This window comes from Mytilus edulis, chromosome 7, assembly GCF_963676685.1.
Source record: "Mytilus edulis chromosome 7, xbMytEdul2.2, whole genome shotgun sequence".
In the NCBI taxonomy this organism is placed as follows: domain Eukaryota; kingdom Metazoa; phylum Mollusca; class Bivalvia; order Mytilida; family Mytilidae; genus Mytilus; species Mytilus edulis.
This window is the reverse complement of record NC_092350.1, coordinates 73695770-73712036: the sequence shown is the minus strand read 5'-3', so window position 1 is coordinate 73712036 and position 16267 is coordinate 73695770. Positions and strand designations below refer to the sequence as shown.

The window sequence follows — 16267 nt, the reverse complement described above, 5'->3', positions numbered from 1 at the left end:
GGCCAAAAAGGGGTCTTACTGGACCTACTCCTTTAACGAACAGTAGTTTGTTTCTGTTCCCAGTTATCAATAAAGTAACGAACTTTCCTTTCACCTAACTCTCAGCTCAAGGACTTTTTTCATAACTAAAATATCACCAATTGTTAAGTTGAGACATTAATTTTTATAACAGGCTTTTTTTCTGAAGTAGTGATTTCCTCTACCCTACGCAAACCAAAGTAGACAACTGAAAAAAAAATGCTGAAAATATAACAGCTTCCTATTTATTCTTACATACTTCATCTTAGCAACTTAGCATATCGATAACAATTGCACTGTAATTGGTGCTCTACAGTCGTTGCGTTTTCCTCCTCGATTTCTATTTATCCCGTTTAATGCCTAGCCAATTATAAATAATTTTGTAGTGTCCTGTATGCCTTGTATTTTATGATAATATGAAACTCCTGATATATAAGATGACATGATACCCCCTTAAAGACCTTGTACTGACAAAAAAACTAAAATAAATTTAGCAAATCAATGACAGACTCTGCCGATAGCTGTTTCAATGTGTAAGGTGGTGTAAACATACAAGTTTTGACAGAGCCAAATTGCATACTTTTTTGTGTATATTTTGTACACACCTTGATTGACAGCTTAATCCGCCACCTGACTTGAATGTTTTAGATCTGTGTTGGTACACAAGAAACAGATAAGGTTGCCTCATATTTTTTTGTAAATATAGAGTAGACCGTTGGTTTTCCCGTTTAAATAGTTACGCTTTGGGGCCCTTTATAGCTTAAGGTTCGATGCTAGTCAAGGCTCCGTGTTGAAATTCGTACTTTGACCTAAGGTTTAATTTTACAAATAATGACTTGGATGAAGAGTTGTCTCATTGGCACCCATGCCACATCTTCTTATATATCTATGTACATCTAGAAATTGACAAGAATTATCGATTGAATACAAATTTTTACAACAAAAGAGATGATTTTAGCTTCACAAATGTGAACTTCCCATTTATATGTAACGAAGTTCCAGCAGCACTTGCATACGGATGATATATCTCCAAGTCGATACAATTTTCCCAAGCTTGTATTTTCTATTATGATTTCATTGAAAGAGAATAGCTACTCACAATGTAGCTATTCAACTAACAGTTCCGAGTGGTGAAGTTGAGATCGGCCCCTCATCAATTTTACGGAAGCCATCACGAGTTGGTTGACCGTTATGGAATATTCGTTTCGCGGAAGACAAATAATATGTTCAAATTGTAGTAACTACAATTCCGTCCCCTTTTCCCAAAACATGACCTACTAAATTAGACTTATCACTTGGATTGTACTTATATGAGCAACATGACGGGTGCTACATGTGGAGCTGGTATCCTTCGCCTCTCTTTTACTAATTATGTATCATCACTTTCACCAGAAAACAGAAAAACTTGAAAATAAAACAAGATGTGGTATGATTGCCAATGAGATATATCTTCACAAGGGACCAAATGACACAGCACATAACAACTATAGGTCACCGCACGGCCTTCAACAATGTGCAAAGCCCATACCGCATAGTCAGCTACAGTGTATACAAGGCCCTGAAATGACAAATGTTAAACTTTTCAAACGAGAAAACTAACGGCCTAATTTTTGTACAAAATAATGAACGAAAAAAAAAGTAAAACAGCAACAGACGATAACCACTGAATGACAGGATTCTGACTTGAGACAGGCACATACATAAGAGGCAGAGTTAAACTAGATTTAAGGTGCACCCATCCCCTCTCTAACCTGAGACAGTGCTGTAACAGAATAATATAAAAACAAACTATAAAAATCAGTTGAAAAAAACTTAACTCATCAGCCTGTATGTCTGATGTTTTATGTTTAATGTTTTAAATGGGTCGTGATTGTACTGGACTTTGTCTTAATTTACTGGAAATTACCTCATTCTTAACCATTGTTAACCATACGCGACTGTTCTGATTTGTACTCGAATACCCAGTAACAGAAACTTGATATGTGTGTCAGTAATCACTGCTAAATAATATGCTGCATACGTAATCTTCAATTTGTCTTGTCTCATGACAATTTAAATGAAAGCTGGTCAAGGCCTTGATTGCCCATTTTTAGATGTCTTGTGTAAATGCTGGCTTTCATTTATATCGTAATGTCAGAGCAATTAAGCTTAACTAAAACGTGTGAAAACGGCTGTGTTATAGTTAAAACTTTAACATTCTTTTCCCATTAATTCATAGAAATATTTTGTAGAAGTAGCAGTACATGCGCAATTATAAAATTCCAATTTGATGTACATGTTAATTCTTTCATCTACTTTCCATTTCCTCTTTCTGTATATTTAAACAAACGAACTTTGGACAAGAATCCGGAAATATTGCTTGACTGTTTTATGAGATTTGTCCTTAAAATAAATTCTCACGTACGAATTTAATCATAAATTCAAAAATGCTTTGAATACCAAGACCTAAAAATAGGTTTTAAATTATGGAAATTTTTATTTTGATCAAATTAAAAAAAAAAAAAAAAAAGGAGCGGGTATATGTATTTACTTTTATAATTTCAAAGAATAGCAGGCACATAAATCTAAAGAGATGCCAATTGCGATGCCAATTACTTTTTCGCAACAAAAGATTAATTAACTCTAAGAACAACCAATCAGTAGTTAAATTAATTTATTGTCGAAGACCGTACGGTTGCCAATAATCCCATACTTCCACTTCATTTGAACTTTAGTGGATAGTTGTTTCATTTGCAATCAAATATTTCAAAAAGGCATTTTCTTCACAAACGTCAACAGTGCATTGTCATTAAAATAACATCAGTATATTTGACGTCTAAAATAAAAAAAAAAACATACATAAAAATGTTATAGCGGTAGACATATTTATGGGATGGCATCAATTTTATTCAAAGAAACAATACAACAAAGACAAACAAACAGCTATCAATTAAATAAAAATAAATAGTTATATATATAACTCGTTTATATAGTTAAGAAATTATAAAAGTCTATTTAATGAATAAAATGATATTTTACGAAGACTAAAATAGCACTTTTACAATTTGAAAGTTTGTGTAATGGTTCCAGAAATAACCGCTCTCTTTGTGATAAATTAGTTCAAAGTCACATGCAAGATTGACAGCAATACAAGGCTTAAACGAAGTTTTTTGTCTTTTTCCTACGAAAAATGTAATGTATAAAAAAAAATATGCAAACTTTGCAATCTACTAAACATTGATGTACTTTTCTTAATTCTATTTTCCCAAAACAACCATTGAATTTGAATCTCTAGTTGCTGACAATGTAGTACTATAAATTCAGAACCTACCGTTTATATTCGAATTACGTCCTATACGGGTGTCACAAGTAAAACTGGAAATTCCTACCTTTTCAGTGGTTAAGGAATTTGACTTGATTCAACTACATGATTGTGTATATCAATTTTTTAGTTTGTTAACACCTAGAGTTGGTAATTTTCAATCAAGACGACTCGCAACCGATATGACGGTATGTTGTTTAGTTGTGTTGCTTTGTTTATTTATATAAACTTACCCTGTACTTATTTCCGGTTACATAGACACAAACAAAGACAGAGCAAAATACAACACCAAACACAAACACCAGACTACTTCGAGAAGATATACGTATAAAAAAGACAAAATACAGCGAGCAAAAATACAGATAATGTGACTTGGTACAGGCACACAGTATGGTGGGGTTTAACCGGGATAGTAAATAAAAATAACAATTACGATATATGGTGCTTCTGAAGCGCTGTTCTTGGTTTGTCTTTATCAGAAACGATGAAACCCAAAATTTGAAAGCCAAGGATGTATATAAAAGCTGGAATATGTTTGAGGTTACTGTACATGTTTATTACTGAATCAGGATTTAATAGTACCACTTTGTCAAAAAGATTTGAAGCCTTAGTTTTCAATACATCAACTCAGGTAGTGGTACCCTCAGGGACTCCACCAGCAGCTGTATTCACCAAGTGCCATTGTTCTATTAAAAAAACCTACGCAATGTTATGGACCGCCAGGTTCGAAAAACAGCCTCGGTTTGCCTACGTCTCCATCACATTCTCGTAGATCTTCATGATGACACCAGAACGCTAAAGCTTCTTCTTTATTAATGGTGAGCGAATGTTTATCCTTGAATTCTAAAATACAAGTATTCAATAACACATAGACATGATATGAGCACATGCAAATATGCAAAATTTCCCTTTTTGTAAGTTTCATTGTGTAACTTTTCGTCTGTCTTTTGTCACTACCTTGTCTTCCTTATGTTCTGATTTATTTCTGATATTTTGATTGATAAATATATAGTTGTTTTCGTAACGTATGAAGTGTAGGGGGCCTCGGTGGCTGAGTGGTCGAACTATTGTATCACTAGCCAGTCAACACTGAGGTTGTGAGTTCGAATCCCGCAACGGGCAGGTGCACCCGACTCCAATCTTAATTGACTAGGATTCCTACGAAAGGTCGGTGGTTCTCTCCGGGCACTTCGGATTCCTCCATTAACAAACAAAAAAACTGACCGCCACAATTGTGTTGAAAGTGGCGTTAAACACCAATCAATCAGTCAATCAATCAATCAATCAATCAATATGAAATATGGAAGCTTTACATGTTTGAAATTGTCCCATTACAGTTATTATGATCTTGTGTTTAAGGAAGCTGGCTTGTCATATTTTGCATTTTTTTGTCAGGTTTTCGGAACCCTCTGGTTTTATCCATTTGGATGCCTTGAAAAACTTTGCCCGGTGACCCCCATTTTTCTTTTTGTTAACCTTTTACATGTATAATAATAAGCCATCTGTAAAAGTCTTATAAAATTTTAATTATTTTTTAATAGTTTTTCAGAACTTAAACTTGTCAATGATAAAGCTATGAAAAGGCAAGAGAGAATATTTTCCCGCCAAAATTTCAATGGCTTATATCTCGAAAACAAGCACGGTGACCCAATTATTTATTTTTTTTGCTTTTTGGATTCTTTTAATAATCCCCTATCAATATAAACTAGTGTTTTGAAAAGTTAATTACTTTGAAACTGACAAACGAACTCCCTTGACTGTATATGTTTGTAGTAAACGTACATTTAATTGGTTGAACGCAATCGCGAGGCATTTCAATATCAAAAAAGTAAATTAATAAAATAACAAAAATACCGAACTCCGAGGAAAATTCTAAACGGAAAGTCCCTAAGCAAATGGCAAAATCAAAAGCTGAAACACATCAAACGAATGGGTAGCAACTGTCATATTCCTGACTTGGTACAGACATTTTCTAATGTAGAAAATTGTGGAATAAACCTGGTTTTATAGCTAGCTAGACCTTTCACTTGTATGACATTTGGATTTGGATTTCCGTTGTGAATTTTTCTTAGAGTTCAGTATTTTTGTGATTAACTTTTTACATACAATGTTAGTATAAAACCATTATTTTTGTTTTCAAGAAAATAGCACAATATCTAACTACAAAAATATTTACAATAATAGTACTATGGCACACTAAAAAAATACATAATAATAGAAGAAAATATAGCAATTCCTTTGAAACTTGCATTCAAAATTATAACTGGGAAGTACTTTGTAATGCGTTTCCGTAGCAACTGTTATTGATATTTATTCTAAATAATATTAGTTTAATTCCTCATCAGTATGGTTTACAAAGTTAAATAATTCAATTTTGGATGTAACGCGTCTTCTGATTGGCTGACGTTATTTTGTTATGAGCGGCCATAGACATAATTTAGACATGTGACCGTGACGTCATCAACGTTTTTTCATGATTTTCTTCGGTTTAACTGAATAGAATTTAGAATTAAATTATAAGAAATGACTGTAATATTTTTTCTGTCTATTTGAAATAACATTAAAAAAAATGTGGTGCACACTCAGTCTGTTAAATAACCCGCTACGCGCGTTATTCCGTGTGCACAAAATTTTTTTATGTTATTTCTTCATACTAGACAGAAAAAATATTACAGTCATTCCTTAAATAATAAAACTTTAGAAACAAAATAATGCCGTGACCCTTCAGCCCCTAATTACTGATATACCTTATACCTCATTCGAATGCTTATCAAGGGAGGAACAAAAGGTATTTAGTCAATATGTTCTGCAACACCTATTAGAGGAGAAACGGAAAACCTAAATGTCGAATTTCACGTTAACATTAAAAAATAGCTTATTTTGAATAATGGAATAAACTGCTGCGACCCGTCAGTCCCTAATTACAGAAAACTTTATACACCATTTGAAAGCTTATAGATAGAAGAGTAAAATATAAAATTTTGATCCTGGTATCTTTGATGAGTTTATTATGGTTATAAACAATATGTGCCGCAATGTCCATTCGAGTGTTACGGAGACCTTACTGCCAAAATTAATGAGGTTAATTACTGTTTTGATTAATAAATTAACATTTGACCAACCTGCATCAAGTTTTCGTCCTAGAAGGTTTTTATTCAGAACTTGCAGTTAATGTACAATCTCAATAATATCCAATCCATTATATTTCTGCTTTAAAGGCTTTCGGGATCCTCTGGGGTTTTCGTAATGATACACACCTTCCAAAATTTGAAGGCGGGACATTTATTGGCTTGTGTAATAATCATCAGAACAGAAAGTAGCATGGAGTGTTATCAGATCCTTGTAAGCAAAATTTCAACGCAGGATCTGTATTTCAGTTCGATTGTTTTAGAATCGATGCATATTATTACGATAAGTGTTCTAACTATTTTAAGACTAAGACTACAGTTAAAGGTGCAATATCATATATGAAATATTCTGTAAAATGTTTTGGGCTGATTATCATCTGAGAAGGGACTTTCATGTTAACATCGCCCCCTAGCAATTATACCTGCTGAATGGATTAACCCTCAAATATCTGAAATTGTCGCATGCGCACAAATATTCTAGGACATCAATTTGCATTTTCACTTATCCCTTGCAGCAAGTTCTTCAAGTTTTGTTTCGAAAACATATACCGAAGATAATGACAATTTCCTCCTTCCTGCATTAATCACCTTGCCTGGCCGTTTTCAAAACCTAGTTCCTGGTGTATTAGAAAATTTTAAAGACCTAGTTTACTAAAGAAAACCACCTAGAGGTTCTAAAGAGCCCGTGTCGCTATCATAGGTCTATGTGCATCTTCAACAATATATACTCTCCATCTTTGAGGACTAGAATAGAATCCATGACAAAATCTCTTCTTTGTTGATCTAGTCTTGCTGATCATTTTTGTTTATTCAAGTTTCTATTTATCTTATGTAGTTTTTCAGATTATACGCAACAACGTAAAATAAATGATAAAAATCGTTATTAAAGAGAACAACTCCAATAAGGGTCCATCAGACGATTTAAACCATGCTGACTTGTTTGTAAATTCCTGTCTTGCTGATTATTTTTGCTTATTTAAGTTTCTATCTATCCATTATAGCTTTTCAGTTATTATGCAGAAATGAAAAAAATGGGTAAAACTGTCATTAATGGGCAATAACTCCAATAAAGTGTTGTCAGCCGATTTCAACTGTTTGACTTGGTTGGCTAGCAGGGTCATCAGACACATTTTTAAACAAGTAATATACCCTAATGATGATTGTGGCAAAGTTTGGTTAAATATGGATCAGTAGTTTCAGAGAAGACTTTTTTAAAATAGTTAACGACGTCGATCAACGATTCAACAGACGATGACGACGGCGGACGATAACAACATCGGACTACGAAGACGGGCCAGGTGAGCTAAACAAAATTGAAATAATTTAGCGTATTAAATTGTTAACTTATCTTAAATATATTTGCATGTAATACTATGTACTTACCTTGCATTTCGCTAAAACAAGTATGAAGAAAGAATACCATGTAAAATATTGAGAAAATCTTTATTCCGCTCATATCTTTATACTTTATAATGCTTTCTTTCATGAATTCCCTTTTCTGGTCTTTTTAAAGTGTCTGAAAAATTGTAACGGTTGCGTATGCGTGACAAAAGATTAAGATTGTCAAATACTATTTTACACACTAAACACTTTTTCCCCTGAAAATGCCAAATGAAAATATGTTATATGTTAATTTTAAAACTGTGTTTACTGTTGCTAGTTTGCAAACCTAGTTACCACTGTGTAGCATCACAACCGGATATAGATACTCCGAAGGAAAGAAGCAATGATGTCAAAATGTATCTATTCTATTCCCCGTAGAGTAAAAAACTATTTTCAGTACAATTTATCCGCTTTATTTACAAACAATTCTCTGTGAATACAATAACTTATTTTGAAATACAGCCGGTGATGTTCAAGCTTAAATATGATATAACATTGTTCTACGGAAACGTTTTAAAAATGGATAGTTAAAGGATACATTTGTTTTAACAACTTTGAACTCGTCCCGATGGCTCTATGAATAGCTACCACTCGCTCCGATTCTGGCGATTTGAAGAGAGAAAAAGCCAATTAAATCATAATCAGCCCTAAATAGCAGCTACATTATTTAAGAATTGAATGCTGCTTTTTGTAAATTTATTGGGGTGTAAAAGCGTTGACCGAAGTACATTTTGTATGAAGCGCGGAAGCGCTTCATACTAAAAATGTGCGCACGGTCAACGCTTTTACAACCCTATAAAGTTACAAAAAGAGGCATTCAAAACTTATAATTACATTTTTTTTCAATAAATCGTTTTGTCAAAGCCTATCCCAGCACCCCAACTCCATAGATCATAAGGTGTTTCGAACATCTATTTAGACCAATTAGAATTAACTAATTGACCATGGCCATGTCCATCGTCAGGGGCCCAAGCCATTGCATAGTGACACTTATTATAAAAATACTGTAGTTTTTATTAGGGGCTCGACACCTCATGATCTGTCTGACTTATATTTTTCTATACTCTTATCTACTTAACCTTGTTTATCAATTTAACGAACAAAGTTTAGAATCTATTTTCATAATCTGCAACATATCAATTACCCAGAGTTACTGATGTTACTGTGTCTTTCAAGTTTTTATGCATTCGGAAAGCAAATAGAGGTCTTTTATCAAATAAAATAAAAGTTTTGCCTCTTCGTCATCTTTTAATGTATCCCAGTGATTTAAGAAATTGTTCTTAATGTGTGATTTCTGTCTCGAAAACACTGTGGAGAATACCAAGGGAGGCGACTGTAATACAGATTTGGCCTTTACCATTAATGTGTCTTTTCTTTGTTTTGCAGTTACTTCCTTTTTGTTTTTTTTCGCTCTCTTAAAGTGTCTGTTAGCCATGCTTACAGATCGGAGGAAATCGCCAGAAGGCAGTGTGCAATTCATTTCTTGATGTAATATTGATTCTTTATCAAGCCTGTATGAACTCACCAACCAATCAGATATCAGTTACTCATTAGGAAACTACATAAGGGGAAGAGGAGAACATCCCTCCTAGACATTGCAACCAATCACCATTCATTGCTTTATAAACTGACACGTATACCAGATGCATTTTGACAATTTGACTTTTTAATTTATCAGACAATCAAAAACCATACATTTTTGTTTTGCAAATCTCAGCACTTTCTTTTCAACTAATTCCTCTCACTAAAGAATCGCTGACGTATTGGTTTTTACATTTACTTTTCTTGTATTATGTATGTATTACAACTTTAACATAAATTGACATAATTAATCAACCCTTAAACCTTTCGGTAAAGATATTTTTCAAATTTAATATCTATTTTGACAGAAATACAAAACACATTATCAATGTACTATTGCTTTTGCCGATAATAACCGTTGCATTTAATTATGATTATTAATTATGACTACTTATCGTCAACAAATATCAAAAATTATCTTTGATGGTTTTATTTCTCAACTTTAAATAAAGATATATTTGTAAACAGACACTTTAAGAGAGCGAAAAAAACAAAAAGGCTATCATGAAAAAGGCCTTCTATCAGAAAAATAAAAAGATATAGATTCGCTCTCTCAAGAGGAAAACAATCAATTGAAAAAGCACGTGAATATGTTAAAATATTCCCCACTGAAAAAATAAAAGACGATGAGACTTTTTTTACTCATATCTACCGTCTCCCTCGACCAAATTTGCAAAATCTAGTATTGCATTAGATTTCAATGAATTTGCAAGAAAACTAAGATGTAAATATCTTTTTGACAAGGGTGATATTTTTAAACGTCATCCCTTTTTAACAAAATCTGGATATGAACCGGTTATGCAGGAAGTAACTGCAAAACAAAGAAAAGACACATTAATGGTAAAGGCCAAATCTGTATTACAGTCGCCTCCCTTGGTATTCTCCACAGTGTTTTCGAGACAGAAATCACACATTAAGAACAATTTCTTAAATCACTGGGATACATTAAAAGATGACGAAGAGGCAAAACTTTTATTTTATTTGAAAAGACCTCTATTTGCTTTCCGAATGCATAAAAACTTGAAAGACACAGTAACATCAGTAACTCTGGGTAATTGATATGTTGCAGATTATGAAAATAGATTCTAAACTTAGTTCGTTAAATTGATAAACAAGGTTAAGTAGATAAGAGTATAGAAAAATATAAGTCAGACAGATCATGAGGTGTCGAGCCCCTAATTAAAATTACAGTATTTTTATAATAAGTGTCACTATGCAATGGCTTGGGCTCCTGACGATGGACATGGCCATGGTCAATTAGTTAATTCTAATTGGTCTAAATAGATGTTCGAAACACCTTATGATCTATGGAGTTGGGGTGCTGGGATAGGCTTTGACAACGATTTATTGAAATGAATGAGGACAGTAATTATGATCTTGTTCAATATCTACTTAGGATAAGAAATCATGAACAAGAAGAAGACTACAATTCAGATGAACCAGAGGAATAGATGTTAATCAATAAACGATGTAAAATAGAGGGGTAATTAGGAGATGTCAAATAGATGTTTTGTACCTAATGTAACGCAATATTTACAATCATCTTAGCTTCGTCGGCGTCTTGAGATTACAAATACAGACAAACAGTGTTATAATTTCCTCGAGATAATTTCCTATCTTTAGTATTTTGAGTTGCATATTGTTTTGAACAAATATCTTTTATAATAATAAATATGTACGTTTTTGTAGGTTATTAGATTTTAGCATGTCATGATAGGTTGTTACAATTTTATCTAAACATTCATATTGTCTCATCTTAATTCGTCCAACAGCAGTAACATCAAACAAGGTATACTTGTATTAAAGAGATTGTTTCAGACATTGTTTGGTTTGGATGCAGTTTGATCATTGAAAAAAATATAATTGAAGAGGTTTCGAAGCTTCGTTTTCTAAATGTTGTATATAGCTTTTTTAACTGAATCCATGATTATGAAATAGATTTATTCAATGATACAAGTGGGGTAATTTTTTGGTTTGATCATTTTGTATGAAATACACAGAATAAAAAAAGTAACAATAATTCAAATTCGATGACCAATTGGTTGTTGTTTGATTAAATAACAAAAAAAAAGAAGATGTGGCACGAAGTGCGAATGAGACAAATTGCCATCCAAGTCACACTGTGTTTAAAGTGAACAATTATAGGTAAAAGTTCGGCCTTCAACACGGAGCATTGACTCACACCGAATTCCAATTGCAATCTATTATAAATATCCAGGAGAGAAACTATATACAAAACAGAGTAGGCACGTTTTGCATGGCATGTCGACTGAATTTGGACTGGCATAATAAAAAAATAAAATAGCAGCATATTAATACATATTTTCTCTATTAAGGGTATCGACACATAATGTAAAATGTTTGCATTTCTATCTAAATTTAATCTTTTTAAAAAAATATAGAATTGTATGATTTTTATTTAGATATAAGCATACACATCGTCGCTTTATGTATATGACTTGAAAGTGAAATGATTTTTGTATTAAAGTTATACTGTCCGCGAAATTAAGCCCGTAATTTTATATTTTATGTCGGTACTCTTATCCCGGAAACATGTTACAATAACATTAAAACATTGCTGTTACTAGCCACTTTTCCCTGCATTTCATATTTTCCCTTCATGTTCATATTTCCGGGATAAGAGTACCAACATATGATATAAAATTACAGACTTAATTTTTGAGACTGATATGGAAAATAGTGAAATTATAAAAAAGAATAGCACTGTTTCGTCGCTATTTCGTTTTAATTTTCGAAATTGGTATTCTGACCATGGGTATGAATACCAATTGAGACAGCCATCTTCTAAAGTTCAAATTAGGTGGTCATATTTGCAGATTGGCTATTCATTGTAATCTATCACAAGCATTAGCCTTTCAAAAAGGGCTAGTCGACTCTTAGCTGATGAAAATGGAAAGTGCTCTCGCTTTGTAGATAAAGTCATTTACTAGAATAGCCACGTGCATCAATCAACAAATTTTACCACACACGTGAGGTCACACGTTATGCAGTAGTATATATCGTTTAACGTTGTTGTTTACGAAACTCCAGAAGATTCGACTATTTATAGATAAAAGTTACTTGTGTACCAATATCATGAATATGCATGATTATTGACCAGGCAAAATCTAATTGCTAAAATAGAGAGGACAAATCCGATACTCTACGGGATTGAAAGACATTAACTAGGTTTGGATTGTCCTAACCAATCAATAAACTTTGATTATTCACGTCTCGTAATATCTTCCAATCAGGTAGCAAGACAAATTCACGCACTAACTGCATCGTTTAATTCTTAATATCGACTCCTAGGAGTCGATAATAAAGTTATGCAGGCTTACATTTGTTGGCCGAAAAAAAAAATCCACTTTTGACCACAACTGTTTCCTGCACTATGTTTGTTTTGGCCAGGCAAGGGTATATTTTTCTAAATCTTTATGACACACGTGTTGTGCAGTTAGCCAATCAGAATAACGTATTATAATGAAACATACATCAAATGTAATTATTAGAAATTAGTATCACAAAAGCTGTACTTGTCAGCAAAACGTAGAATATAATGAATATAAGAACTTGACATACCTGACTTCACATTTTCCCTACCGCTTTGCGGGTACCTACATCCGGTGGGGAAGTTACAGTGTGGTAACAAACATGTATATAATAATCAATTAAACAGACGAAAAAAAAACCTTATTTTTTTAAATACTTTGAAGAAAAAAATAACAATTTATGAAATAGATCACTTTTAATGGAGAAAATGAATTATTCATTGTTAAAAGATACATACTTTTATATTCTGATCTTCCTCATGAAACAGCTCATCGTGTAATGCACTGTTTATACAATCAATCGATAAGTGTTCTACAAATAGCATTCTTCATATATATATTGATTTGTTGTATCAATAGAGAGACTGATTTCCTTGTTTATTTATTGAAAATTGCTGAAAACATGTCTGACATATTGCATTTGTTTAGTGTCATGTTATTTTCAGATTATCATACACCAAAATTACAAAGGATATATAGGGGAAATCGTGAAATTCGGCAGGAATTGTTACATTTCCAAGATTTTCTATTATATTAGACAATCGATTTTTTTTTAATTTATTAGACGATTCTAAAATGTCTGAGGAATCGATTGGTGCAAAGAAAGTCCTTAGCAACCGTGCTACTTTTCAAGCTATACCCTGTTAAAGTTGAATCTTGAGTGTAAAAAAAACACAAAAAACAACGACAACTTTATTGACGTCGCCGCAACAGTTACGACGCTTCATATAGTCCTATACTTGAATGAAATATATACGTTTTGTTGGAGTTCGTGTTGCTCGGTCTTTATTTCTTTACGTTACGTTTTGTGTACTATTGTATTGTATTTGTCTCATGATTATAATCGGATGCGTGCGGAGATCGCCAAGCTAGAAAACGGTTGACACTTTCTTCATTATGAACTAGAACTATTTTCGACCTTGGTGCCTTATTTTTTGTTAAAATCTAAACACTGCGACGTGTTTTCAAAATCTTTGTTCCCATAAAACTTCATTTCATCAAGGTCTCTTCTCAGAATATCAGCCATCTGTCTGGCACAGGATAACAAATCAATATTTAAGTAAAATTTAAGTTGTGTGGTAAAAACATTTGGGTAAATTAATCCTATCTTTGTGCCGCATAAGCATCTCTATAATTCAACACATCCCTGACCCACGACATTATATATTTTATGCATTGCACATGTTGCATGCGCTTCTTTTTATAACAATCCAGGGGTCTGTTGTTCAACTTGTCGTTATTTTAACGATTGATTAAATTTAACGAGTCATTAAATCTTTTAACCAGTCGTTACATAACGAGTCGTTTATTTTCTGTTGTTCAACAATATTTAACGTGTCGATTAAATAATCAATGAATTAAAATTTAATCAACTGATTAATCAATGCGTTAAAATTTAATCAACTGATTAATCAAGTGATTAAATAAAACCAACCCATCATGCATTGTTCTGGAGCATCCTGTCTGTACAACAATGGCTGAATCTACTGAACAAAACCCAAGTAAACTTAAAAGACTGAAGAAGACCAACTTCACTGTGGCAGAGGAAGACCTGATCCAGCAACTAGTAGAGAAACACTCTGGTGTAATTAATGGAAAACTTACTAATACAGTGACCAACCAGTTGACGAAGAAGGTATGGGATGACATAGCCATAAAAGTCAATTCTCTTGGAGTTGCCATCCGTACAGCCACAGAAGTTAGGAACAAGTGGAGGAATACCACAAGAGTGGCCAAGGCTGTGTACACAACTCACAGGAGTGAGTTGTTCAAAACTGGGGGAGGACCAGCTCCAAAACAACCTAGTTCTGCAGTAGGAAAAGTTATCGATCTTATGAAGGACACCACCAGCTTCAGGGGGATTCAGGGTGGACTTGAAACTGAATCATTCCAGACAAGTAAGTAAATATTTTTTAACACTTTGAAATAAATCCCCAAATGTGTTTTCCCCTTAATTAGAACTTCTCAAGGCTCTACCCTTCTTATTGAACTTTGTAAAAAGTAACTTGATCAGTTTCACTTAACATGTTTTTATTTATCATATAAAAACAGGGTACTTATAAAGTGAGAAACGGAATCGAAACGAAACGAAACGAAATACAACGAAACGCAACGAAATACAACGAAACGAAACGAAATATAACGAAACGAAACGAAATGAAAAAATGAAGAAACGAAACGAAACGAAATAGGCCTATATATAATATATCTTTTACATTGTTATAGGAGGTTAGGATTTTGATTTTAAAAAGGTAATTAATTGTTTTTTTTTATTCCAAGTTCCGAGTCCAAGTTAAGGGGGCTACCATTTGATTTTTTTTTGGGGGGGGGAGGGAGAGGGACAGGGATTAGAGTATAAAAAAGGCAAGACAGGATTGTTTAGTAAAAAAGAAGACAGGATGAGCAACTGGGCAAAAAAACGGGATAAATTTATATAATCAAAGAGCTGAAAGCTCTGAGGAAAAATGACGCCACTGTCTCTAATACTGGGATAGTTTTTATGCAAGTCTTGATTTTCACATACCTTAATTAGTTTAACAATGCAAAATGTCTCGTAAGCATATAATTGATATTTGTATAGGTGTGTGTGTGAAGTGAAGGTGACAACTGGCTGTGTTTTTTTTTAAGACAAATGAATAGGTCAAGACTACCTGAATTGTACAAATAAATACTGTAGAAAGGCTTGTATATTTCTCACTGGTACATAGTCTGAATCCGTGTCCTTTCGCGCCCATTCACGTTTGCGCCCACTCATGTCCGCCCCCTTTCACTTTCACACCCTACATGTTCGCACCCAATCTTAATTGGTTTTGTGTTCAATAACTCTGTAAGCAAGTGTTTTCTTATAAGTATAATTGTTGTCATTGTCTCAAAAATAAAGTGTTGAATAAATCTTAATCATGTTTTGGATAGGGTATTGTTAAAAATAATAACAATCCTTTATAAATAAAGTGGTATTTTGTCAACGTTTTATTTTGTGTTGAATAACTCTTAATCATGTTTTGGTTAGTGTATTGCTATAACTTTGTTTCATTGACTTGTTTCAAAATGAAGTGAGATTCTGACTATGTTTTTTTCTGTGTGTTGAATAAATTTTATCATGTTTTGGTTATAATAGTGGATTGCTATATTTTAGTTCCTATATTTTATTGCTTCGTTGTTTCAGATCAAAGGGACCAAGCTGTTAAAAACAATTATCTTTTGTGTTTTTCCTTTAAAATCTTCAATGTTTTACTCATACCAAGCTATAAATACATTCAGTATTTACACCAAAGCAATTTAAAACAACAATCATGATTTTCCAA

General features: G+C 33.0%; 1 protein-coding gene and 1 long non-coding RNA gene across 2 annotated transcripts; one reads left to right on the top strand and one right to left on the bottom strand.

The window, feature by feature from the left end:
* Positions 1-2887: 2887 nt before the first annotated feature.
* On the bottom strand, positions 2888-13304 carry LOC139482185 (uncharacterized). The gene is made up of 3 exons (XR_011654788.1): positions 13202-13304; positions 7831-7963; positions 2888-4162 (listed from the first exon to the last, which is right to left on the bottom strand). It is a non-coding gene; the product is annotated as an uncharacterized lncRNA (long non-coding RNA).
* A 1132-nt stretch (positions 13305-14436) lies between these two features.
* LOC139483425 (myb/SANT-like DNA-binding domain-containing protein 4) lies at positions 14437-14868 on the top strand. Its single transcript, XM_071267445.1, has one exon. It carries the CDS (start codon positions 14437-14439, stop codon positions 14866-14868), a length of 432 nt encoding a protein of 143 aa, XP_071123546.1.
* The last annotated feature ends 1399 nt before the right edge of the window (positions 14869-16267 follow it).

Excerpts from the sequence above, each read along its gene's own strand:
- LOC139483425 (XM_071267445.1), top strand. The coding sequence starts at position 14,437 with ATGGCTGAATCTACTGAACAAAACCCAAGTAAACTTAAAAGACTGAAG.